Source organism: Lonchura striata, chromosome 10 (assembly GCF_046129695.1).
Source record: "Lonchura striata isolate bLonStr1 chromosome 10, bLonStr1.mat, whole genome shotgun sequence".
NCBI lineage: Eukaryota > Metazoa > Chordata > Aves > Passeriformes > Estrildidae > Lonchura > Lonchura striata.
In genome coordinates, this window is record NC_134612.1 from 22,845,851 (window position 1) to 22,872,700 (window position 26,850).

Below are 26,850 nucleotides of genomic sequence, written 5' to 3' on the forward strand. Positions count from 1 at the left end.
CCAACATCCAGATAAGACCCTTGCCCCAAAGCAATTCCACTGACTAGGAATAACCTATTAAACTGAATGTTTTCAGTGAACTCTCCGGGCCCTATCAAAGTCCTCTGCAAGAAAGATCAGATAGCAGAAGAAAGTTGTTAAAGTATTCGGCTGCTTCTGAACTGAATTTTAATTTGAAAGCTCATTTGTAGAATCCAGCAAATTATTATGTTGCTATTTCTCTTCTTATTGGTAGCGGAATTAATTTTTCATGCGTACCTTCCAGCCCCTTGTAATAGATTTCACTACAATCAAAACAATAAAATGGGATCCCAATGAAGTATTAAATGTGTTTAGTCTGGCAAATGAAGGTTGGACCCTAGAGATGGAGAGTAATTGGATAAATGCAAGCCTTTCTTTGACTATAATTCCCTTCATCCGATAAAGATGATATCCCAACAGAAATTGCAGTATGTAACACAACATTGCAGTGAGCTTTTATGTAGATATCTTCATTGCCTGGAAATTACATGGATTTGCATAGGAAGAGCATATGTTTAGGGAAAGAGGAGCTGGTGCCTTCAGAGCCTTGGTTAAATCCCATCTTCCTGCGGCTGTGGCTCCAATAGCTGCTGGTGCACCTTCTGTTGCAGAACCATCCTGAAGAAGGGGGTCACTGTAATGTGGGGATAAATTCTTATTTTGTGGACACTCCCATGTTTACATCAAGGGGCTGTGGTTGTTAGGGCTGTTGCCCCCTGTGCTGGTGCTTCCCTGGCCTTAAAACCACAAAATGCAGAGCAGTAGTGCTGCTTATTCTTGGTCATGCAAGGTAAAGAGAATTGGTTGTTCTGCCTTCAGAGCTCTGGGGTTTTCAGTCACTGGAAAAACAAATGAGTCCAGCAAAGGGCACTGATGAGCAATTCTGTTCCTAGATGAGACAGAGTACGAGTACAGTGGAAGTGAGGAGGAGGAGGAGGAAAACGACTCTGGAGAGCCGAGGTAAGAACCAACATTTCATTTGTGCCCTTACATCCCTTTTAGCTCTGTGTAAAATCAACTTGGATTATGGGCTCATATGAACTGGAAATGGAAAAAGGACACTCTGAGCACAGAGTCCTGTTCCTGGCAGAACAGAGGAAATTCTCACTGCTGGGTGGTGCGTGGGTATAAACTGATGCTCTGGATCACCTTAACCAAAAGCTGGGGAAGAAAACCCCATTGCCTGTGGGATCTGCAGCACAACATGGTGCTGTCATGAGAGTGTGGATATTGGTGTATGGAAAAATGTGAGGTGAAATTTTAAAATTCTTCAAAATGTGGTTCCTTACATCCAAGTGTAACTAACTCCCTGTTCCCATGTAATTTTTCACCATGAAACCTCCCAGGTGCTGCTGCAAGCACCGTGGGGCTGGGACTTTCTTTGCTGACATTTTTCAGAGCCGTTGTAATTAGTATCAGGTTATTCCATTATTTCACTGAGATAATGTAGTATTTTAATAGCTGGCAATGATTCATGCTAAATGTGCTTTGTGCACAGCTAAATATAGTGTGTGCCAGCCACTGCAGCACCAGAGGCTTTGGTTAGAAATTTAATGTAAAGGAAACCTTTCCACTTACAGTGAGTAAATGACCGATGAGCCATGAGCAAAGCTCTGTCACCCTGCCCTGGCACCTGCAGGTCCCCATCCCTCCACCCACTGCTGCCCGAGCTGTGTCGGGTGTTCGGGTGCCGTAGGGATGGAGAGGAGAGGGGCCACGCTGGAAAACCACGCAGGGGCGAGAGGCTCGAGGCTGCAGGGAGGGGATCTGCTCTGATGCTTCTCCTGTGTGCAGCTCCATCCTCAACCTGCCCGGGGAGTCGACGCTGCGGCGGGATTTCCTGCGGCTGCAGCTGGCCAACAAGGAGCGCTCGGAGGCGCTGCGGCGGCAGCAGCTGGAGCAGCAGCAGCGCGAGAACGAGGAGCACAAGCGGCAGTTGTTGGCCGAGCGGCAGAAGCGCATCGAGGAGCAGAAGGAGCAGAGGAGAAGGCTGGAGGAGGTAACAGGGTGGAGCAGCAGGGTTTCTGGTGGCAGGTCCCAAGGGGCTGTTCTCAGCATGGTTTAAGGTGCTGACCTCTCCAGTCTGTAACCCCAAACGTTTTGTTACACTGGTCAAACCCCTCTGCTCATCCTTTTGGTGTAGCCACCTCCAGCCACTCTGTCCACCACAGCAAGTGTTGCCAGCTTTTGTGAAGGTAATAGCACTGCTTTGCTATAAATAAACCCTTGGAATTCCAAACCTAAAGGGCTCCCTGGAACTACTGAGCAGAGTTAGCCCATGGCTGGGGTGACAGCTGTATTCAGTCGAGGTGAGCAATCCAGCATCTGTCAAGCTCATTTTATCGTTATTTGCTCCTGTGGACTGTTTCAGTTGAGAAAAAGTTGAAAAGCTCAATTTGCCCTATCCTCAGATCCATGTGCCATTTGTGTCCCATTTAATCCATACTTTCAACTTCAGTCTTACAGTCCCTGCCAATTACAATTTCTCTATGCAGGGGAGGGGCAGATGCCTGCCTGACTTGTGCAATGATCCATATGTGCCCCGAAGGATAAGATTTCATTACCCTTGTCTTAACATACCAGCCACAAATGCAGTCAGTCTTAAAATTATCCACCCCATTTAAAATCCAGCTGCAGGATTTGACCTTGGGACTTTGGGTGTCCTGAGCTGCTCAGCCTGGCCACATGCTCTGGAGGAAGTGCTTGCTTTTCCTTTAGCTCCTGGGTCTTGTATTGAAGAAGTTCACCAAAAAGTAATGGGCTTTTCCCCATCTCTTAGGGTTTTTGATGGGGTTTTTCAAAAAGACACCCATTGCCTTGCTCTGAACTCCACCCAAGTGACTCATTGAAGGGTTCATACGTTGAGTGTCATTAAATTAGCTTTCTGGAGAGGTCACCAATATGTCTGATAAAAGGATTTTCAGTAAATGGACTAGGAGAGCATCCACCACCTTAATTTGCAGGAGCAAGAGGTCTGTTACTCTGTTCACCAATCTCTCCCTGTACTGGGTAATGCCTCAGGCCAGGGGCACAGACAGGAAGGAATTTCAGGCAGCTGATGTTGCTGATGGTGATGGTATGTCCTCTCTTCGAGGTGGTCTTCTGAGCCCCTCCAGGGCAAAAATCAACACAGGCAAATCCCAGGCAAAGCATTTTTTCAGTCTGGTAAATATGTAGGTCTGTGGTGTTGTCAGAGCACAGAGTGTTCATTATCTTCTAGGTCAGATTCTGCTAGAGCCCTGCACCCCTCCCAAGGCTGGCAAGCTGTTTTGTGGGGGGACAAGGTTTTCATGTAGATGTACCCCAAAATCTCCTGCTCCAGTGTTGGTTGTGAGGACTGTTGTTGCAAGCTGCCTTTGTTCCAGCAGCTGCTTGCTGCAAGCAGTACAGGAGCAGAACAACAGCAGAATAAAAGCAGACACCAGATTAACTGCAATCCTGTAATGAATACAATGCTTGCTGCTGTATTAATATGTTCTCTTCACATTGAAGAAAATTGTTCTCTCTTTGCTGCTTCCCAGTCAGGTTTTGAATGGAGGACTAATCCTTTGCTAAGCTGGAGAGCTCTGCCCTGAGCTACGGAGTTGCTGCCTTGCTGGGCTGGGCTGTGCTCAGTCCCCTGGGCTCTGCTAGTTTCCTTCTGTTGTGTCCTCAAGTCATTAAAAGTTAATGCCACCATAGCCAACATTTAAGCCAAATACCTTTTCTAGTGGCTCAGAACAGCCCTGTTGGACTCTTCACCCACTGCCTTCTTCCCAGCTGCCTTGCAGCTTTTGGACCTCAGTTAAAAGGGAGATGTGATGGAGCAAAGCTGGCCAAGAGGGGTTTGCAAGCTCCTGCAACATGAGAGGAGAGGGGAAAGGCAGGGGGGCTGTAGTTGAAGAGCATCCTCTGCCCTCCTTGATGTGATCTGTCCCACGGGCTCAGCCAGGATCAGGGCAGATGCTGGGGCCAGCTGGCAGCAGGGATAGCCCCAGCATCTTCTCAAGTGCCCATTTCCTCAGGTCCCTCTGGCCAGGTTTAGCTTCACCTGCCACAGAGTAAAATGAGCTCTGCTCTCTATCAGACACCGTTTGTGTGGCGAGCAAGGAGCAGCTGAGTTGCTATGGTGAGGATTAAAGCTGGAGCCCTTGAAAGAGGGACAGACCTTCTGGTGGGTTGTGGCAGTGGTGAGGACAGATGCTCCCCACCTGCAAGGTGCCCTGAATCTGCAAAGCCAGAAAATCTGTAAGTGCAGAGATGAGCAAATAAAGTTTCATGGCTGTTGCAGGGATATAGTTTGGTCTTTGCCCTTCCTGGGTATTTTGGGGTAGGAAACCTCTGATGGGCAGACAGAGGTAGCCACCAGCAGCTGTCACAGTTGTGCTGAGTTTGGTGTGGATGTCCTGAGGCTCCCAGCACACTGCATGGGTGTGGAGTGCTGCTCCAGCCAGGCTGCTGCTCTTGGGCCTCTGCTTTTTCCAACACCAGCTTTGCATTAACTTTTCGTTGATGACTCTTGGCCAGGGATTTATTTTGGTTAATGGGAGCAGGATTTCTTCCATGCTACTTTATGGTCTGACTAAGATGGGGTGTGCCTCCAGCAGGCAGCACTGGTACCAGCAGATCTCTGGGGGAAGAGACCAGTGGAAGACTCAGATTACTGTGTTTTCAAAATAAAATTGACCTTTAAAACACAGTAAAGCAGCCGGGACAAATAAACCCTTGGAGCTGGTGGCTTTTGGGTGTCCTAAGTCAGCCTGTTCAAGCTGCCAAACTTATTACTGTGTTTACAGAAAGAGCTCCTACTCATCATAAGATGGAGGTGTCCAGGCTGAGGGAGTGAGTTGGCATTTGGGACCAAGTGCAGCTCCAAAAGGATTGATGTTAGAAGGATGGCAAGCTCAGAAATGCCTGGAGTTAATTTGTACTGGAGATGCACAGCAAAAGAGCTGAAGAAAGGCCTTAGTAGGATAACTGTCCCATTCCTGTCAGTGCACACCTTCAGGAGGTTTGGTGGTTTTACAATGCTGTCTTTAAATACTGGCAGGGGTAGAGCTCCTACCATTTCTCATGTCTCATTTGACAGACCTCAAAATGAAAGAATCATATTTTTTTGTCACCTTGATCTTCCTAAATGGGGATTTCTGAACCTCTCACAAAGTACCTCCCACATTAGGGCTTTTTTTGGGAAATCCACCATCTCCTGATGCTGCTCTAACAATAACATCAAATGCATATAGAAAAAGCCAAGTGAGGAAGTTTTCTGGCGGTCTCTTTATGACCTTCTTGGTGCCCTTGAGACCTTGCTGCCATGCTTTGCGTGTCTCCTTGCATCTGTTGGACACTTGGGTCTCCTTTTTTCAGGAACTGACCAATTTCCTTCTCTGAGGCTGAATCTTATTCCAGGCAGCCAAAGAGATTTAGATTTGCAGCTGTCTTTAATTGCAGTGGAAGTAAAAATGCCCAAGCCAGCTTTGAAACCGGGACTTTCATGGGAGCAGAGTTGCAGCTTTGTTTTCCCTCATACAGAAAGTTGGTCTCATGAATTCAAAATGTGCACCAGAACTAACCCTCAAATTAGGAAATTAAATATCAATAGATCCAACAGCACTGCAGAAAATGTTTGTGTCATGCAGAAGGGTGAATAGGCTTGAATATATTTTAATTTTTCCCTATATATACATATATTAGATATATATAGTTCCCTAATCAGCCTTCCATTTGTTACTGGCACAGAATGAGCCTTGATGCAGTGGTTTAACCACCAAAACTCCAGCTGAGCTGTAGGAATAACACATGCTGGGGTCAGGAGCTTTAGGGATCCTGCAGGACAAATCTCTGCAGACCCCTTGGCAGCAGTGGGCAGATGGAGTCAGAGAGGCCTTTACATAACCTCATTTTTCTGCCATATTGTGGATTTTTTTCCATTCTAGGTATAAAATGAAGGTCAGATCATTACAGAGAATGTACAAGGCAGATTTAAGCATCTTGCTGGTTTCATTTGAGGCTCCAGTTAGTGCACTTACAGAGCTGGATGTTCAAGGGATAAAAAATTGCTGAAGCTCCTGAAAATGTTAACCAGCAGAACACCATTGACTAGAAGCTCTCACAAAGCAACTAAAAAAAAAATCAGCAATTAGTTATAGGTAAATTTAGGTTATCTAAAATGGTGGTTTGTCATTTTGTTCTGCATGTGCAGGTGCCCTATAGCTTGTAGGAACCTTGTCATGAAGATGGCAGTGCTCTCATAGTTGTGTGGTCCAGGGGGACACTGCAGTGGTCCCAGCAGCTTTCCTGCACCCATTTCCAGGGAGAGCTGTGTTACAGCAGCTCCTGTAGTACAGCTATGAGTTAAACCTCGTGTCTCTCTCATTTTTCTTTGGTCAGAAAGCATGTAGGGCTGATAGTTTCAGAGGCATGAGATTTTTCCTGCATGGGGCATCCCTTCATGGTGATCCTGAGTAAAAGCTCTGCAGTGGTTCAGAGCAAATCAGATCCCTGTTTGCCGTGGTGGGAAGTTCTGACCCAGATTCTCTACCAGTGGGAATCACCTCTCCATGCTCCAGTGCTTGGCATGTCAGAAAAGATGATGTTCCAGCCACAGTCACTCTTTCCCTGGTGGCTCAGATAAATGAGCCTGTCACAACAATGCAACCACCTAGAATATTTGTTTTCATTTGTCACTTGGAATTCCCCTTCCACTTCTTTCCTGGCTCATGCTGGTGTTTGGGAGCAGCAAGCCAGGGTTTCCAGGAGCTTCTTCTTGCAAGTGTCAGTGGCTCTCTGAGCTCACGGGGTTCAAGGGGCAGCTGCAGCTCTCTCGTTGCTCGTAGCCCAGGATGTGTCTGATCTAGCAAAGTGAGCTTGCTCTTTGAAGTCCTTGTTTCATGCCAGGCCTCCAAGGGCCTCCCCACCAGAGGTTTTGCCTTCATGTGTCTTCTCTCATCAATATTTAAAACCTGTCATATCTGGTGCAGTGCAAATAAGATCCTGTTCTGGCTTACAAGTGGCTACATATAGCTTTACCTGCAGAGTTATATAAATGCAGCCCTAATTAATTGGTGCTCTTGCCTTGCATGAATAATGGATCTGGATAGTGTAAATACACACAGTAGTTTCAGGCTTGGAGAAATGTGGGAAGTGTGCTCTTGCAGAGGGAGAGGGAGGTCAGAAAACAGGGAGAAAAGGAGGCAAGGAAAGAGATCTTTGACTCTTTTTTTTTCCTTTTTTTTTCTTTTTTTTTTTTTCTGTTTCTACGTGCACTTGTTCTCAGCTGAATCTCCCTAATCCAAATCCCTCCTTCAAAAATGGTCCCCATCATCCCAGTAACTGGGGAGACTGAGGCTTTGCCCACTGCAGTGCCAGGTCCTCTCCAGATGTTTGCCAGCTGCTGCAGCAGGGCCATACAGGGGAGGCAGCTGATTCAGCCCTGCTCTGCTGGGCTGCAGTGTTCAGCTGAAGGTGCTGGTAATGCTACCGTGCCAAATGACCTGCTTATAATGTGACCTGACAAATGTGCTGTAGAGCTGGAGGGGAGTGCTGCACTCCTGGCCTCCATAAATGTGTGTGTTGGATCCTGCTCAGAGCCTCAGCCCCAAGAGCCTGGCTGCAGCCGGGTGCAGGGGGGCCTTTAAGTATCCAAAAGAGTCCTGGCTTTGAAGGGAAGTGGTGCCTGTGGGCCTCAGTTCTCATTCCTAGAGTTAAATAGGCTTTTAGAAGGCTGGTGGTGAGATGCTGCCTTGAAGGAAAGAGACCAGAAGTGGGGCAAGCTCACTGGGGCACATGGTACCCAGAAAGGATGGTGTGCTACTCCCTCCTTGAGAAAAGTGCTTTTGCCTCCTTCTTTGGAAGGATTTGGATTTGTTTGCCTATTAGATTGGAAATGAAGACCATTTGGGTGATTTTTATTGAAGAAATGGCTGTGATATTCAGGGCCTTGCCTCCTGCCAGCCAAGCCCAGCCTGCACAAGCATTAATGTGCTTTGTTCAGCAGCGTGGTAGTTTAAAAAAGCCAGCCATTAAAACCCACCTCAAAACCAGTGTGACACAGCTGTGACTGGAAGCTCAGGATAACATTTATTCAACACATTAGTCTGAAGATCTGTACTTCAGAGGTCATGGGAGCACTGACCATCACATGAGGAGGTCAAGGGCGCACTGGCAAAGCCAAGAAATCCTGTGTACCACCAGGATGCTGCAGAGTGACCATGTCCTGGTGGGGAGCCCTCTGCAATTTCTAGTGCAGAGTTCCAAAAGCTACACCCAGGCCCACGTTCCCCTGTTGCCTGTGAGGACAGAGTAGCACAGGCATCCCCTGTGTACGTGGGCAGTGCCAGGATTGTGCCTGCCGTGGGACACACCGGTGTCTGGAGCTGGCAGGTTATTTCAGGTTGGATGCAGTTTTTCCTTCTTCCCCGAGGCAAGTGGAGCAGCTCTGATAGATATTGCTGTAGGTGGCACTAAAGCTGTGCTGCAGCTCAAGGAAATCATTGGAGTCCATGTGGATGCTACCTGTGGGTGAAGAGGCAGGAGCAGGACAGGCAGTGGCTCCTGATGGAAATGCTGGAGTCTTTAAGTATTTGTTACGACATCTGTAGATAGATATATCTCCATGGATATCTGTCTGTAAAGATACCCTTAGATGTGTAACTCCACAGAGACACAAATATATAGAACACGGAGGAAAACACAGACAGATACAGATTTTAAGTCAGTCTGTGCAGTGCAGGTTCCTGCAGAGCAGCGGTTTCGCACGGAGGCATCTTGGTCTCTGGAATGCTCAGCCAGCTCTTCAGCTGCTTGTTCCAGCCCTCCCCACGATTCAGAGAATGCATGGCATTGCCAGCTTCTCCCGTGACAGCGTTCCCACTGCAGTCTGCTCAGCCACCGTGTGTCGGCAACGGGAGAGAAAAAAATACAGGGAAAAAAAAAAGGAAAAAAAAGGGCCAGGTTTCTGCTTCAGCGGGTGCCTTGCCGTGGCTGCACCCAGCAGATGATGAAGATGATGGCCAGGGCAGGCAGCTCCAGTGCCAATCCCGGCCTTTGAGTGCCCTCTGCCGATGCTGCATGCGGTGCTGCAGCGAGGGGCCAGCAGCCTGTGCAGCACTGCAGCACTCTGCTGCCAGCCCCTGCTCCCGGCATGGTTTGGGCAACTGCAGGGTTGGCTGGGTTAAAAGCAGGAGTGTGGGGGCTGCAGGTGTGCCCAGGGTGACTCACAGCAGGCTGTTGGTTGTCATCACCCCGAAACTTCCTGGATTGCTGTCTGCAAAGGTGCTACAGAGTGGAGCGGGCAGGGATGCACCCGGGAGGGAGTGGGGCAGGCATGACCTGAGAATAGCAAGGGAAGTCCCATCCTGCTCATTTGGTGCTTCAGAAAGGAAAAACCCTTGGGTTTTGAGTCTTCCTTGTTGGTTTCTGGTCTCAGCAAACATAAAGAGAGATGCATTTCCCTCTCAGTAGGCAATAAGTCCCCTGCCTCTGTCCCTCACCCTCATGGGTGGTTTTGGGGCAGAGATGTGTTATCTGTAGGCGATGGGCTCGTGTAGCTCCCAGGTGTCTGAGGCCCCATTAGCCCCCTGGTTGGCCATGCTGGGACATGGGGACCACGCACTCCCCCATGACTTCATCTGCAATTGGGAGACGAAATTACCTGGTTCTGGCTAGGAGAATGCTGTGGGTTCTCCACAGCCAGTGCCAAACAGCAGAATGTGTGAGGATGGAGTGGGATCAAGGAGTCCCTCTGCCACCCAGATGGACCAGCCTGCTGGCAAGGCATCTCCTTGGATGGGTGGGAACACTGTGGCTCTGTGGGCAAGGGGACACCCCAAAAATGACGAGAGAAAGGACTTCAATCTCCCGGGGAGAGGGATGGGGAAGCTGACCTGTACCCGCTGTCCCCCCCAGCAACAGAGGCGGGAGAAGGAGCTGCGGAAGCAGCAGGAGCGGGAGCAGCGCCGGCACTACGAGGAGCAGATGCGGCGGGAGGAGGAGCGGCGGCGCGCGGAGCACGAGCAGGTAACGGGCTGGGAGTGAGCGGGGCCATCGCCTTCAGCACGGAGTCCTCTGCCTCCAATCAGAGATCTTCTCGTAAACACTCATTTTTTACCACTTGAGAGCAAATTGCTTAATTGTTAACACTGCGTGCGTCGCTTTCACTGCTGTCGTTTATTTCTGTGTGGATCCACTTGCTGGCCCGCAGATGTGAAGGCACTCGGTGCAGGTTTTCCACGCCAGCTTGTTGTTGGAGTCAGATTTTTTTGTTATTCTTGGGTAATGTTTGCCGTTTCCCAGTGGTTTCCATTCTTGTAGAGTGGTGGACACCCTGGGCTCTTTGGGCAGGGATGGAGGGTGCCAGGGCTGATTGATCAGATCACTTGGGCGGGGCGGATGTGGGTGCCCACCTCATTCTCCTTCCTCTCTGGAAATACTGGCTCTTTTACCTTCTCTCTCTTTTTCCTTTGATCCTTGCTGCCCATGCCTCCAGGAGTACATCAGGCGACAGTTAGAGGAGGAGCAGAGACAGTTAGAGATCCTGCAGCAGCAGTTGTTGCAGGAGCAAGCGCTACTTCTGGTAAATGGGAGGCCACGGCCACGCTTGCCGCTTTCTGCTCTTGTCGTGTCCGCATGCGCCCGCGTGCACCCATGTCCCCCCAGTGCCTCCTGACATGCCCAAACGTGGGGGACACCACTGTCACCACCCTTCCTGGAGCCTCCTGACCTGCTCCGTGGCTGCAGCATGCCTGGATCCCCCGTTCTGCTCGGGGCTGGCTGCCCTCATGGTGCACGGCTCTCACTGCGTCCCCTCCGCAGCATTGGGGTGTGTGTGTGTGTGTCCTCCTCAGAGGAGCAGCCCTGGTTGCTGCTGTGAAGTTTTGGAGGCTGTTTGCAGCATGCTGGGGGTGTGTTCGAGCTGTTGCGTGTCTGCATCCATCAAACCCACCCTGCCTTGCTGTTCTTCGTGTTCTGAGTGAAGGCTTTTGTTTCAGTTTCCTCACAGGAACACTGTCTATTCCCTTGTGTGCTGTTTGCATTCTAGATGTCCTCTTTTTTATTTCATTTGGATTTGAGTTATCCTTTTTACTGCTGGTAACTGTCTGTTACTCTTAATGCATTTTATTTTAATCTACACGGTTGGGGTTTTTTTTTGTCTTGCTATTTTATTTAGGAAAAACAAAAGCCCTCACACAAGCCATTATCTTTTAAAAGGACTTCTCAAAATTATTTACTCCTTTAAACCCATAGAGCTGTAGGGATTCAGAAAGATCACACAGTCCTTGCAGTCTGGCTCTTCCCAGGATCAATTAATTGGTCCTACATAGGAGTCGGCTTCAGTTGGGTTTTGTCTGACCATAAAATCATGAAATGGTTTGGGTTGGAAGGACATTAAAGACTATCTCTTTCCAACCCCCTACCATGGGCAGGGACACCTTACACTAGACCAGTTTACCCTGATCCCCATCTTGACCAGGTGATGTTAGGTACCTCATTGAATTGATCCCTCATTTTTTTATCCAGAAAAACCTGGGCAAAGTCAGTGGTAATTCCTAAGCAAACATCAGCCCTCAGTGGGTCTTGCAGGGTTTCCCTGACGAGGCAGCACTGACATCCCCCATTCCTACCAAACGAGGCAGTTCAGTGGCTGCAAAGCATCACTGGCAGAGTCACAACTCTGAATTTGCTGGCTTTGCTGTCTCTCCTTGGGGATGCTTTACAGCTCTGTCCCCAAAGTCTTCCAAATCAGCGAGCTCTGCCAGAAAACAACCTTTCAGATGCTCAGGCCCTGTTGTTGACCCAAACAGATAAATCTGCAGGCTGGCTGGGCACCTTGTCACTGTGTTTTCTCCTGGGCAGGAGTACAAGCGCAAGCAGCTGGAGGAGCAGCGGCAGGCGGAGAGGCTGCAGAGGCAGCTCCAGCAGGAGCGGGACTACCTGGTGTCCCTGCAGCAGCAGCAGCAGCAGCAGAGGCAGGACCAGAGGCCAGCAGAGAAGAAACCCCTCTACCACTACAAAGAAGGGATAAATGCCAGCGAGAAGCCAGCGTGGGCCAAGGAGGTAAGGGAGAGCAGGGAGGATGATGGTGCTCGTGTGCATCTGCAGGGCTGGGTCTGAAATGCACAGAGCAGGTTGTGCTGCACAGGGTGAGGGCACAGGAGATGCCATCAGCTGTGCTGGGAACACCCCCAGCTTGGTGCAGTGTGTCTGTGTTTGTACAAACAGGGAGGTTTTTCCATGAGGCCATGTGAAAAGGAGAATGGATACCTCCTGGAGGGGTTCAGCCTGGCTGGGGGCTTGTGGACACAGAATCATAGAATTCAATTGGAATGGACCTTGAAGGTCATCTCCTCATTCTCCTTCCTGGCATGTTCACAAGTCTGCAGGGGTCAGGGGTGAATGCAGAGGGTCATGGTTGTGAATTTCTTTGCTGAGCCCTAATTTCACATAGGTAGGGGTTAGACAGCTTTCCCCCCCAGGCTCAGGGCTATATCCCTTGGGGTTGCTCTTTGCTGATTTTTTCTCTGAGACAAAATGAGAGGATTGAAATAGTTGTGAGATCTTGAATATTAATTATTGCTAGTCTGAATAGTCTTGAAAAGATGAAGACATGCATTGTCTGCAGTGCAGATTCAGGATCATGTGCAGACTCTTTCTCCTTAATCTCTTTGTGGTGACTCCAGTAAGATTGATGCCTGCTTTTGCTATTAATTTTTCTAAAGTTCTTTCTTGTTTACTTTTATTACCATTATCCTGGGCAGAAAGATACTTTAATAACTTCCCTATTCTTCCTACTAAGCAGGAGCACTGCTTGGCATCCTTTATTCCTGGCAGACATGTGGTGTGCATCCAAGATACAGCTCTTCTTTCCTCTTGACAGTCCTCAGCTGCATCCACAATACCTGCAAGCATTGAATGCTCAAGGAGTTCAGCCACCAGTTGCTAAGAAAAGACCAGTGGCCTTTCTGAACCATCACAGGGATAGATCTGGGTGTCTAAAATTCTTTTCACCTCTACACACTCACTTGGACTTTTCATTTATTACCTTCCAGTTCACTCTTCAGTATCTTTTGGTGGCAGTGCACCAGATGATAGATTTACATGGAGTTGCATCATCATTCTCCAGCCCTTTCAGTGAAAGAAGAGGTTTGATAAGTGGGATTGCAGATGAGGTGTTCCAGATGTGCTGAGCTGCCTCTGATGAGAGAGGCTTCCACCTGGGTGGTGCCTCTGCAGCTTTGTGAAGAGCTGGGTCGCTCTTGTCCATCTGCTGGAGTGCTGGGAATAGGTAGTGGGCAGGGAAAAGTGAATAAACTGTCTTTTATTGCCTGGTTTTAAGTAAACCCTGTAGAACAGTGCTTAAGTACTTCTGGCACTGTCTGCAAAACTTTAGCAAAGATATGTAAAAAGGAGTATTATTTTTTTATCTGGGGTGAAGGAGAAAAGTGCTGGATTTAGCTTTCCCTTTCAAACACAAAGGCCCATTTCTTCTGTTTCATGGGGCTGGCATATTTTTGATGCTGTCACTGGAAGCAGGACATTGGGAGCTGCACAATGTTAATAAGAGCAGCAGAACGTGGCCTCTTGCCCTTTGCCAAAATCATAGGGAAGATGAGGTTTCCTGTTGTTGGGGAACTTCTCCAGCTTCTACCAATTAGCTCTCCAAACCATTTATTCCTTACCTGTGTCACTCTGTCTGGTTTCTAATTAAATGCTCCAAGCTGTGGCATCTTTCTGCTGTTGGGAGCAGTATTTGATGTACTGCCTCAGCAAAGCACCTTGGGAATCTCCCAGAATGACTTCTCTTGCCTCCATCCTGTTTTATCTTCTGTTTAGTCCTGCTTTTAACACAATACAGGTACTTTGCTGCATATATTGAAGGCCCACCTTTGCTGGCTCTACAGATAGATTTGTGCTGATACTTAATGAGCCACCATGGTTTTTGTTATAGTTTAGCAATTTCCATACCCAACCCATGCATGCTAATTTAACAGAAATATTGAGACTTTGTTTTCCTGTGGGAACAATGAAAAGACAAGTCTGGTGCTCAGCCTACAGTTTCTGGAGGCTGTGCAAAGCTTATTTGGATATTTCTTGAGGATTTTGCATTATATCCCATACTGCCCTTGTTTTTGTGCTGTTTTGATCTCGAGTCTTCTCTCGTAGGAGCTTGATCAGCACAGCTGAGCCCTCCTCTTTAATTTTCACACCTCTTCTTTATGTATACATTTTCCCACCTCACTGGTTTTCACAGGGTGACCCAAGGCCCTGCAGGAGTGGGGTAAAGCATCAAGGTGAGGCTGTGGCCACTCACCTTGTGGTTGTTTCCCTGCATCCCCTAGTTAAGAGACTGGCCTGTTGGTGATGACAAAGCTCTGGGTGAGGAACCAGCCTGTGCTGCATCTCTCACAGCTTCCCCAGAGCACAGTCAAAGATTTCTCTTGATGCTGAATGAAACAGTCTGAGCAGATAGTCCTGCCAAAATGCATGGATGCACATTCCCTTCTGCTGCCCCTTCTACTCATCTTCTTGTTACTCAGGATTATCCACTAGAAGCTAACTTGGGATGTAGCTTGGGTGCTGTGCTACATCTGCCCTGTTTTTCCAGGCACATCTCTTAAAATTATGGACTGTTTGGATCTTTTTGAAGATCACGTTGGGACCCTCTGTGATCCAGCCAGGGATGTGGCATTAGCACTCTGAGCTGTGGTCGTGTAATTAGCAGCTCTCTTTATTACTGAATTTTCTGTTATGGATCAGTATTTGCAAAACAAGGTGTTGCAGATAGGGAAAAGCTTGGTCAGCTGAAGTTTGGGTTTGGGCAGGAATATAGCACACATGATTGTGCAGAAAGGAGGGGACAGGTGTCCACATTTTCCACATGGTGCCTGGCCCCTGTGGTGCTTTCCCACTGTTCAGAGCTTCCCTGGGAGAACTCAGGGCTCAGCTGTGCATCACGAGCTGTTCAGTTCTCTGCAGCAGCCAACACTCACAATCAGCTCCTCCTTCAGTCCCCGTGGCTTTTATCCTGCTCTCACTTTGAACTGATGTAGTAAAACATTAGCAGCCTTCTACTGGGACTGCATAGGCACTGCTAAGATTTTTCCTGTTTTGGGGAATCTTGAGTTCAATTAGAGATGGTCTGTACTTGAGCAATGATGAACTCCTGAAGGGTTTTGCTGCCCTTCCCCCCTTTCTGCCTAATAGTGAATCGGTGGGGCCCCACCAAGCACAGCTGGAGAGTCCCAAGAGCATCTTCTGCTGTGCTGGGACCACAAGGTGCAAGTGAGGAGATACTGGCAGTGGGAAATCAAACACCTTTCTCCTTCCCAGCACCCAGACATCCCCATTTGATCTTTCCTGCCTTCTCCACAGCAGCCTGGACATGCTCCACGATCAGCTGCACATCAGGGCCTGGCATTGTGCCGGGAGCAGCTCGGTGGCGGCTCCATCTCTGCCTGTCGCTGCCAAGGCTTGGCTGAGGAGGAGCTGGACTGGAGCAGCCTGTGACCCAGCGCTTGGGCTGCTGCTCCCTTTCAGAGGGAGTTCTCCTTCCCACCCTGCTCCCCTTCACATCCCTGTGTCCCCATTCTTGGGCACTGCTGAGCAGAGCTTTGCACAGCCTCTGCGCCCTGGTGGGCCTGGGGAAGTTGTGGTGACCTTCTAGGACACAGCAGTAGGCCAGGTGGCCCCTCATGAACTCAAAATCAAACAGTCCATAACATACATTTCTTACCTATATTTTACTCTGTCTCATGCTCAGTGTCTGAAAAGGATTAATTTTTATTCATACAATGGTTCTTTTGTTTCATGAGTATTTACTTAAAGAAGAGCTGTGGTTCTTTCCAAGCAGACGTGTTGTAAAGATTGCCTTTTAGCATGGCATCATCCACAGTGGAATTGAGACATGCTGGGGGTATTTAACACTTTAATGACACATAAATAAAATACACATCAGATCTGGAGGTATCAAAAATTCTGCATAGCATATGCTGCCTGAATATCAATGCACAGCCTAACTACAGGATGGCACGGCTGGGTGAGCTGAAACCACCGTGTTCCCATCAAGGGGAGCTGAAAGCAGTGGCCTTTGGGTTGATGTTCTCTCTCAGTAAAAGAGGTTTTTCCCCTCCCATACATGACAAGGTGCCAGACTCAGTAAATTCAGATCAAAGCAAACAGTTTTCCGGCTGCCATGTTTATTCTTTTATTCAGATCAAACAAAACTACCTGTTGTGGTGTTTATAACAGTGAAGGAAAATGGTCCCCTTGATTAGAGATCCATTTGAGAAGAAGCCAGAGCTTCTCAGGAGTCATCTTCTAGTAACATCTCTCTGAGGTGTGCTGCCTTTTCTTTATTTTTTCTTTTTCGTTTCTTAATTTTTCCATTTCATATTCAGAAATTAATTAAGCATATAAATTCAAGCAGTCCTTTTCATGTCTTTAAAACACATTTATTGCACAGTTTGCAATAACAGGATAACTTGGATTCCATGATCACAGAATCACTTAGGCTGGGAAACACCGCCAAGATCATCAAGTCCAGCCTGTGACTGATCACCACCTTGATCAAACAATAGATATGATATACCTATGTGGATGCCAGCCTGGTCAGGGAGAGAGAAACAGCAATCGTTTCTCACAGTGGCTTGTGAGAATTTTTAGGGAGTTGTAGGAATGTGGTAATTTGTTAGCATAAACAATCTGCAGGTGGTGCTTTTCCACCTTGCTCTTCTGTTTCTCTCAAGGATGGTGTGTGAGAAAGATGTTTCTATTAACTAACCAGTCAAATAGAATGTATCATATCAGTCTATTTAAGCTGAAATTTCCTTTCCATTAAGGCCTTCTTTTCTTCCTTTTTACGCTGCGTCCTCATCTGTTCTTGTGTCATTCTTGGCACAAGGGTGGCATACCTAAAGAGAAGGGAGCTGATGTTCCCCCCCTCGCACAGCCCCCTGAATATCAGGCTAGCCCAGAGATCTGAGGCTGTGAGGGGAAGAATATCAGGGAGATGGCAAAGATTTCCAAAAGAGGCTCTTACCCCAAAATACTTGGCTTAACTCTCTTTATTCTGTGGTGTCCATGTAGAGAATGGAGCAAAAGAGCATGAACAGGAAATGTCAGGGGTCTATATAGACTTTGGGCAGGGTGGGCTTCCCTGGCTCTCCACCAGTTGGGGCAGGAAGGAGGGGTCCAGGGTTATCTGATCAGAGTCACAGGGTCCCGGGAAAGGGGAAATAGTGCCCATGAGCTCACTGTGACAGGGAGCTTTCTGTATGTTTATGCATACCTTGGCTTTCCATTGGAAATGGGTTCCTGGGGGCGCTGACCCCTCTCCCCGTGTCCCACAGGTGGAGGAGCGCTCCCGGCTCAATCGCCAGAGCTCGCCGGCCATGCCCCATAAGGTGGCCAACAGGATCTCTGACCCCAACCTGCCTCCTCGGTCCGAGTCCTTCAGCATCAGCGGCGTGCAGCCAGCCCGGACCCCACCCCTGCTCCGACCCGTGGACCCGCAGGTAATGGTGCTCCCCCGTTGCCAGGAGGCTGGGGGTGCTGGCAAGGAAACAAGGAAGAGTGGATGAAGGGAAATAGCACCTGGCTCCCTGGTTTCTCAGCCTTAAGCATATTCATCAGTAAGAGCAGCATCTACATGCATGAGTGTATTCCTCTTGTCACCTCCATGTGTTAGCAACATCACGCTGGTTTATACCTTCCTTTGAAGCATCACGTACTGGTTACTGCTAGAAACAAGCTGGAGGACCAGGAGGAACTGCTGCTCTGGTCCAGTGCAGCTGTTGCTCTGATCCTCTTTGGATCTGGTTTATGTAAAGGATTAAAACCACAAAGCCTGGTACAAAAGACCCGGGATGCTTTGATGCTGAGGATCATCAGAAAGAGGTTTTGCTTTCTTTGCCGCTTTATATTCAAGGTTTTGTTTTGGTTTTCCATTGAGTTGACATCAGTCACAATCACATCTGGAGAGGGCATAGATCACCATGACTGTCACAGAGGAGGGGCATCGTTATTTTAGAAGTTTCTCCCAGACATGAGGTCTGCAAGTATCTGCTACTAAAAGCTGTAGGAGTGTCGGTGCTGGCTCTGGTCCAGCCTTGGAATTGCTCCCACAGATCCACAGAGTCCAGCAGGGATTTCGGAGGGAAGTACAAAGCCTTTGCTCCAAGTTCAGCTGGGCTTTCTATGGAATATGTGCCAACTAAGTGCCAGCCACGTGTGGCACCTCCAGTACGGGAGCCAGCTTTAAACAAAAATGTGCAGGAAAGCCCTGAAACATACTTTCTTTGTATGCATTTGGAAAGTGGGCAAAACCCCACTTCACTGTCATCCCTCTGACTGACCAAATAATTTTCAGTGACCTTCTTGGCACCCTGTACCATCAGCAGCTACAAAGACTTTTTTTTCGCAATAAAATACTCAGGAAAGAATTGCTTGAAGCCCAGAGCCCTGTGTCAGTGTGTGTGTGCATACTTGTGTACCCGTGAGATATGGACACGTACAGAGATCTGTATGTAGAAATTTTAAATAAAAGTCACAACCCTGTTGTATCAAAGGAGTGCAGCTTCACAGAGTCTGGGGAAGAAGCTCTGATTTCCCAAACTGTAACCTTGTGATTTTCACAGATTTCCCAGAACAGATGTCAATATTCCTTAAACTTGCAACCTGTAGGGCAAGTCCATGGGAGCCACCAAGACCTGTAGAAGCTCATACCTCAAGATATTTTTTAAGCCATCTATGCCTCAGAATTCCTGACGATTTTTTTAATCAATTATTATTTATTATCGTTTCCTTCTTTTTGTTTTTTTTTTCATTTTTAACATGGAAAATCCATGCCAAACCTCATTAGTACAACCACAGAGGTGCAGGTGTAGGAGCTGGACTTTGGGCCAGCAGCAGCAGAGCCTGGGGCGGGCACAGCGTGTGCGGGAGTGTGATTTTTAACAGATCTTGCCTTGAAGTGATGTAAGTCAGAAGTTCCTGAAACCAAGGCAGTGCTGATCTCAGACCAAGGGGGCTTTTCAGTGCATCCAAAGTGCTAATCAAAAAAAAATTTTTTTAAATCAAATTTTTAAATTCTTTTTTATTCTTTTGGTTTTTTTTTAACCCTCCATTTTGACTGATAGTTCTGTTTTGACTTGGTGCTTAGATTCCACATCTGGTCACTGTGAAATCCCAAGGAAGCTCCTTGTCTGGGTCTCAGTCACTGCATGAACAGCCTGCAAAGGGACTGGCTGGGTTTCAGGAGGCTCTGACGGTGACCTCTCACCGCACTGAGATGCCAAGGCAGAACTCGGACCCCACCTCAGAAAACCCTCCTCTGCCCCCTCGCATTGAAAAGTTTGACCGAAGTTCTTGGTTACGGCAGGAGGAAGACATTCCACCAAAGGTAACACAATTGCTCCTCGCTTTCAGCACGTCAGAGGCAATCCCAGAGCTGAGTCCCTCTGGCAAAGCAGAGTGGGCAGGACTGAGCCCACCCCGAGGCTCTGCAGTGGGGCCTGACCTGCCCAGGGGCTGCATTTCCTCAGGCAGGGTTTGCAGGACATGCTGGGAGCTGCTCTTGGCTGCAAAAAATAGCTGCAAAACAGCACTGCCCTCCAGCAAAGAAAGTTCTCGAGCTCAGACAGAGGCCAAAACAAATTAATCTCTTCTTTCCCTTGGATAAAAAACAACCTTCTGCTTAAATAGAATTATAGGAACATAAAATTTGTCATACTCAATAAGACGGGTCCTTTTTAGTCCAGTACTATGCCTCCAGTTACGATCAATATTGATGGAAGACTTGTAAGGGCTCCAGCAGCTTTATACATTCATTGACATTTTGGCAGTGTCTGGCAGTACCTCTTTAATTAGGATTCTTCTGGACCAGTATTTCGATTGTGTTGTTTATATACCTTCACTTTGGAAGAATTATAACTTAGCCATTAAAGTTCCCCTTACAGTGAATCAGTGCTCAGCCGGGAGGATTTTTACAGAGGAGAAATGATTATAAATTGATTAGTGACAGGGAGGCAGTATTTGTCCCTGATTGAGAGGCAATTTTTCTATGTATTTGCAATGTGAGTGACTTGCCTTTTTAAGAGCAAAGTCGCAATCACCAGGTAAGCCTCCCTTTGCAAGGGATCTGTGGTGGTGTCATGGGTGTTTAGAATGTTCCTATTTCTGCTGTCACCAAGCAAGAGGAGACATCAGTGCTCTGCTGAAGGCAACAGCAAGCCAAGAGCTCCTGGAACTGTCTGTGTGCTTGGCTCCTTCATAGTGCAGGAGGGTGGCTGCCTGGTTTTAACCTAATTAAGAAAAAGCCCCTGCAATTTAATACTGGCTTTTGCCATGAGTCCTTTGAGAAGGACGCTCGGCTGCAGTGAAGCCCTGCGTGGTGAGACCGTGGCTGCTGGGAGAAAAGCTGTTCTCCAGCACTGTGCAGTATTTTCCCCCTTGGCTGGGGGGAAGTGGACTCTGGAAAGGATCCCACCAGATCACATTTAGGGCTGTTGTGTTGGCAGCACCACCCATGAGGAGCCTGACTTCACACTGGACTGCCCAAGGTGGGTTTGAGGTGTTTGCAAGCAGGAGCAAAAGGACTGCCCCCAGGGGCAGGACCAGCTGTCTCCATGGTCCAGGGTCTTGTTTCTGCCAGTGCTTATGGCTGGATGCTTCAGAGGAAGGTGGAAAACTCCCCAAGTCCTGACTGCAGAGTACCCTACCTGGAGGGGAGACTGCTTTGTACTGGGACATGCTGCAGCTGGTGATGCTGCAGTCCAGGCTCTCTATATCTTCTCTTATCTTGCCTAATGCAACCGTGTGTTTATTCTTTAAAAAAGCCAAGCCTAATCCTTTTTCTTGCTAATCCTGACAAGCCCTTGGCCTTTCTGTTACCTGGTGCAAGGTATTGAACGGTGAGTATTGTCTTGCCTCTCCACATCACCTGAGGTGCTGGGGGATGAGGCCACTGCACCTGTGGCCACGCAGTGATGCCTGAGCTCCCACGGGATGGGGCAGAGTTCCAGGGTTACCTGTCACTGCCCCTGTAGGCTGTGGTTGGCTTTGGGTGTTGATGCTGAGCCATTCTGCCAGCAGCAGTGGCATCTGAAGCTCAGTGAAGGTCACAGTGTTTAATCTCAGTGTTAGGTGGGTCAGTCTGGATCTTCCCTCTGTCAACCCTCTTGTTTGTCCAAGTCAACACCTTCTGTCTGCTGGCGTGTGTCATATCTGAGCTAGATACAAAACCTCCGTTGTGGCTGTTGAAATGCACTTCAGTCTGAATTGTATTTTAAAAATTACATTTATGGGTTTTGTTAGATTTAAACTATATATATATTTGTGTGTATGTGCATACATTTCTTTTAGAAGTAAGTGTCCTGTTTGGTGGTAGCCAGGCTGCTCTGGGGGCTCCTGTGCCAGGAGCATCCCTGAGAGCACCACTGCAGCTTGCTGCTGCCTCACACTCCAGTGATTCCTTCTAAAAGCTGAGAGCCTTGTATTTTATAATTGCCCTAAATCTGCCTTTCTCTCAGTGGGAAATCAGCTGTAAATCAGCCTTAAGGCAGAGCTGGAAGGTGGTGTTGTGTGATGGCTCAGGCGAGCGAGTGGCCCAGCCTGGCTGACTGCAGATGTCTCCATTCCTTTCCAGGTGCCTCAACGAACCACTTCCATATCCCCTGCCCTGGCAAGGAAGAACTCCCCAGGCAATGGCAGCGCCCTGGGGCCCCGCCTGGGCTCCCAGCCCATTCGGGCAAGGTGAGGACAGGGAGGGGATGGGCAGGAGTGATCCTGGTGTGCCACTGCTGCACTGCCCCAGCATTGCCCAGCTGGGAGCCCAGACACGAGCTGCAGTCCAGCCCTGCTTTAGCTGACTGAACACCACATTTGCAAGGCTTCTCTTGAGTCGGGGATGAATTTTTGCATCCAACAGAGATTTGTGCTGACAAGGCTTGGAGCACTGGAATCCCTGGAGGCTTTGCTTCCTTGGCTGAATGCATTCCTGGGCATTGCAGGGTTTGGAGGTGGATGCTGCATTTGCTGCTGTGGAATCAAACAGGATTTTGGGTGCTTCTCTTAGTGGAATTAGGTCCTGGTTCTCACCTCTTGCACATCAGTGGATCCCTATAAGCCAGTGGGGAGGTCTCAGTGGTACATTCCATACATTTTCACAGATAATGACTAAAGAATGTGCTGCAGGACAGACACTCATACAGCTTGCTGAGATCTTCCCTAGATGTAGATCAAGGATTGAATTCCTTTCAGCTTTCTGGGGCTGGGCCTTTAGCTTAGCCAGGTCCAGCTCTGGCACAGCAGTGAGCTCCTGGGAAGGTGCTGTGCCATCGCCATGCTCCCATCTCTGCTGTGTCACAGCTGTCCCTGGGCATGTTTAAAACGAGCAGGGAAGCTGACAGGCTCTGCTCAGAGCTGGATGGGAAAAACACAGCTTAGTCATGCAAGAGCTTGTCTCTGCTGCACAGAACGAGACCTCAGACAGGGCAGATCCCGGGAGAAATGCGAGTTCCAATTAGCCTTGCTTGGCTGCTTCTTCCTGCCTTGTCCTCAGAGGGTGAGGTCAAAAAGTGAATGTGGGGATGTTCATGGTGTGTGCTGTCACCAGTGTCAGCATACGCCTCCCTCTCCAGCCCAGTGCCCCCTCTGTGCTTCGGCAAACGCACGGGCAGCAGCCCCAAGTCACTGGCAGGGACAGCAGTAGGAGGAAGAGTATTTTTTGTTGGGGTTTTTTTGGGGTTTTTTTTTGTTTTAATTAGAGAAAAAGCATGTCATGGTTTGTTGCTCTTCTTTGCCAAAGGCTGAAACATTTTGAATTCTTGAAAATGTTGTTCTTTTAATTAGCTGTTGCTTGAAGGACAGTTTAAAATGCAGAGGGATGTTGGACTGTGTAGTCTTTATCAGTGATGGTATGGAAAGTAAAAAGGATAATGGAAATCTGGGATTCAAATTCAAGGTTGCCCAGTGTTTCCTGCACCCTCACTGTCCCAGTCCTGGTCAGTGCAGGTAAATACATCATTTGCCAAAGTTTTCAAACATACTTCATCAATTAATTTAGCTAAGGATGTCAGCCATACAGCATGAAGTGGAAGCTTTCAGTTTGATGAAAATTGGAAATTACTATGATACTTCCACATGTCTGTTAAACTTAAGTTTTCATTGAAATTATTTAATCCTTTATTTCTCTCACAGTAATGTCATATTATTCCTTTTTCCCATGTTTTCCCTATTCGTTCTTGATTCTCCTCATGCATAAATGCAAATATTACAAAAATACCCCTTATTTTATTTGTCACCTGTTATGACAAATGAGGGAGTATTTTCTATATATTTTAAAGTGGACTTTGAATAAGATCTCTTCCAGAAACATTGTATAAAATCAAATTGCCTAACTCTGCATTAACATCTCTTCTGATGTCATTTCAGTGCCAAGTAAGAATTAATTTCCTAAAGGCATCTGATACCCAGAGAGATATTAGTCACTCTTTGTGTACCAAGGGCACTTTTTATTCTAGATTTATCTGTGTTCACAAGGGTGAGAAAAGTCAAGGAGGAAAAGTGGATATCTGATGCAAGTTTGAAGTGAAGCCATGAAAACTGGGAACTGTGAATTAAGTGGTACAAGAGGTCTGCAGCCTTGCTGCAAATTTGAGATCCTTGCTTTGCTGAAGTCTTTGTCTAACAGCACATCACAAATTCTGGCTTTTATGAAGAATTTTGGTGGCTAATTAGGTAACTCAAGCTTTGCAAATCTACAGACAGGGGATCGAGAGCAAAGAATCTTTTAGTGGTTGCCAAATTCTACCAAGTAAGAGCAGAAAGCTTCTCCAGGCAATTTTTTTTTTGTTGTTGTGGTCATAGTGCACCCATAATTGGTGACCTCAGCCCTGTCTCCTCCAGCTGAGGAGGCCTTTGCAGCCACTCCTGTCAGTGTGGGAAGGGTCTGGAGCCCTGGGGGTGGGTGTGACCCTGGCTGATGGTGCTCTTTTGTTTTGTCCTCCTGCAGCAACCCAGACTTGCGGAGGACAGAGACCATCGTGGAGAGCCCCTTGCAGAGGACCAGCAGTGGCAGCTCCTCCAGCTCCAGCACTCCCAGCTCCCAGCCCAGCTCCCAGGGTGGATCCCAGCCTGGCTCCCAGGCTGGCTCCAGCGAGCGCAACAGAGTCAGAGGTGAGCTCGGGAGCATCCCTCAGCACCCGGCACACCTGGGGAGGCTTCCTGACAAGCAGCAAGGGCAAAGGCCTGTGATCTCATGCTTGCTTTTTAAAAACTTTTAAAAAATCAGAGGATCCATCATTTCTGATGTGTTTTTGTGACCTGCTGGCCTTGCAGACAGAGTTGCCAACAGCCCCATTTCCCTGGAGGCTGATATAAGATGACCACAGCATCTCACTGCCAAGTAGCCTTGGCAAAAGGAGATGGGAGTTATGCTTTAGGGTAAACAAAGGAAACAACCAGTGTGCTTCCTGTCTTCACCCACCCTGGAGTGCCTCTCCTGATGTGGCTTCTTTGGGAGTGTGTTTTACTTTTAATTGATATATATTTTTGGGGGTTCATCTTTGTGCCCGAGATGGGATCAGTGGAGTGGCATAACCTGTAAGAAGCTTTCTCTCAAATGCTTTCACCAGGCAGCCGTGCTGATAGGGGTTTATGTGTGTAGCCAGATTGTTCTCTCTCATCCTGAAGCCTCTCTTAAAGCTACTCCATTCCCCTGTTTAATGGCAACGGAGTAGTGGAGTTGCCATAGCCCATACACCCACACATCTGCATTCTGGCACAGCCCCACGCTTCCATCCCCCAGGGCTGAAGAGCATTGAGACAAATGCTGCCTCCATGTGTTGAATATTTTATGACTTGGCCATAAGGTGATGGTGTCTGTTGTTGGAACCATCAGTCCTCTAGGTAGTCAATAAAAGGAGTTTGTAACCCATTGTCATTTCAGGTCTGGTTTTGTTTTTACTAATGAGGAATCCTGTGACAAATATTGTCCTAGTGGTGTCAGATGCTGCAGAGCTTTTCATTTATCACATGCCCTGCTCTTCTGCAAAGTAAATTTGTTTCTTTAGTAGAAAAGGAGCAGTAACTCTGTGAGAGGGCTGGGCAGGATTATGGTTTGTCTTGCTCTGTTGGTGGAGGAGCAAAAAGGAGCCAGGAGTGTTTGTCAGGACGGCAGAAGCAAAGTGATGATGAAGCCCCTGTTCCCACCTGTCCCAGGTGTCACGATGCAGTGATGCTTTTGGCAGCATTTTAATTCCCACTCTCTCCACCTGCCTTTCACCAGGGAACACCAAGCCCGAAGGGTCCCCTGTGCTCTCCCATGAGCCCGCCAAGGTCAAGCAGGAGGACAACAGGGACGTGACACGACCGAGCCGACCCGCTGTGAGTCCTCAATTCCTTCCCGAGGGAATGCTGCCAGCTGGCTTGGCCACGTTTCCCTTCGGTGCGGTGGCACAACCGCGGGGACCCCAAAAACCAGGCTAGTACTGCTGCTGCTCCAGCAGGGAGACTGGAAAGCAGCAGTACAGCGAGAGCCCCTGGGAGATTTGAATGCTTAAGAGAGTGCATGAGTTTTTACCAGGAGCCCAAGCCTAGGGGAAAGCACTTAAGCCTGTGTTTCCAGGTGAAGCAGATGCTTAAGGGCTTTGCTAGCTTGGGCGCGGCGGTGGCCGATGGCACCTTGTTGTGTTCCGTGCTGCATGTCCCCCGCAGCACCCAGCAGGGGGATGCTCTGCTCATGAAGGCTGGGGAACCAACCAGCCCCCTACAGCCTTCCCAGCTTAAACCCCACCTGGTAGTGGTCTCTGTACACTCCCCTTCTATTTTTCTGAGCAAAATCTCATCCGAAGTGTTTCCTCCTGGTTTAATGCTGTTGATATTTGTATCTTAAAACTGCAGAGTTGGCCTAAAAACTATATGAATTTCCACTGCTTCTCTATTTTAATGTGTATTAATGTTTTGTTGATGATGTTTTTTTTCTCTACACTCCACAGCGTTGAGCTAACAATTGTAATTTTATTTCTAACCTGCTTGCCCTTCCTCTGGCTTTTTCCTGTCCCGATCTGTTTCCTCTGATGCTGATTATTCTTCCTTTACCCACAGAGCTATAAGAAAGCTATAGATGAGGTTAGTGATATCTTTTCTCAGTGGGTCATGCCTATGCAAGGTTGACTAGTTAGTGCTTAATTCCGAGCTGGGTTTTCTTGGTGCTGGCGTTGATAAAGGTGGCGATGCAATCTCGGGTCGGACGGGAGAGCGAACCGGTGGCGCCCGCGGGGAGGGGACAGCACTGCTGGTGTGCTCTGCTCAGCCCTGGGCTGCCCAAAACCTGCTGGCCACACCACTTGCATGGAGGCCAGGGCACAGGCATCCCTTCACGTGGGGGAGCAGGTGGTGCTGTTATTGTTCAGCGTGTTGGAAAGAGAAGGAGCGAGAGTGGAGGATTCTCGTGCCGGTGGAGGAGGTCGGGGAGCCTGGACCCCTCACCACATTCTGCTCTCAGCCACAGCCCCTGGCCACCTGCTGATTTCAGTGGGGCCATCAAGTACTTTTTGAAATGGGTTCTAAGTCTAATTCAAAAAAAGGCACTTGAAAAACAGAGCAGTGGGTTGTTCATTCTCACTTGCAAAGGTAGAGTCAGCAGAGCCACCTTGGGTGCTGATGGCAGTGCTGGTCCTCATTCATCCTCTTAAAAAATGAGAGTCCTGAAGTACACCTTTTTCACTTAGGATAATATTTTAAATGTGCATCTGGCAGTGGTGAATGTTCAAACATTCATGGGCACAGACCCAGCGTTCCTGCTTTAACATTTAACTTGCCTCACACACGCATCACTGTGCACACTGCAGAAAC

At 48.2% G+C, this 26,850-nt stretch overlaps 1 protein-coding gene across 2 annotated transcripts in view; it reads left to right on the forward strand.

The window, feature by feature from the left end:
* TNIK (TRAF2 and NCK interacting kinase) overlaps positions 1 to 26,850 on the forward strand; it is a 154,266-nt gene that overhangs the window by 105,111 nt on the left and 22,305 nt on the right. The window contains exons 11-20 of one of the 2 annotated variants that reach the window (XM_021548188.3): positions 915 to 981; positions 1,816 to 2,020; positions 9,907 to 10,017; positions 10,487 to 10,573; positions 11,854 to 12,054; positions 17,346 to 17,510; positions 19,157 to 19,396; positions 21,641 to 21,747; positions 24,008 to 24,171; positions 25,283 to 25,380. In XM_021548188.3, the coding sequence (XP_021403863.2) occupies positions 915 to 981; positions 1,816 to 2,020; positions 9,907 to 10,017; positions 10,487 to 10,573; positions 11,854 to 12,054; positions 17,346 to 17,510; positions 19,157 to 19,396; positions 21,641 to 21,747; positions 24,008 to 24,171; positions 25,283 to 25,380 (1,445 nt within the window). The remainder of the gene's footprint in view (positions 1 to 914; positions 982 to 1,815; positions 2,021 to 9,906; positions 10,018 to 10,486; positions 10,574 to 11,853; positions 12,055 to 17,345; positions 17,511 to 19,156; positions 19,397 to 21,640; positions 21,748 to 24,007; positions 24,172 to 25,282; positions 25,381 to 26,850) is intronic. The other variant, XM_077785736.1, reaches the window with a different exon arrangement.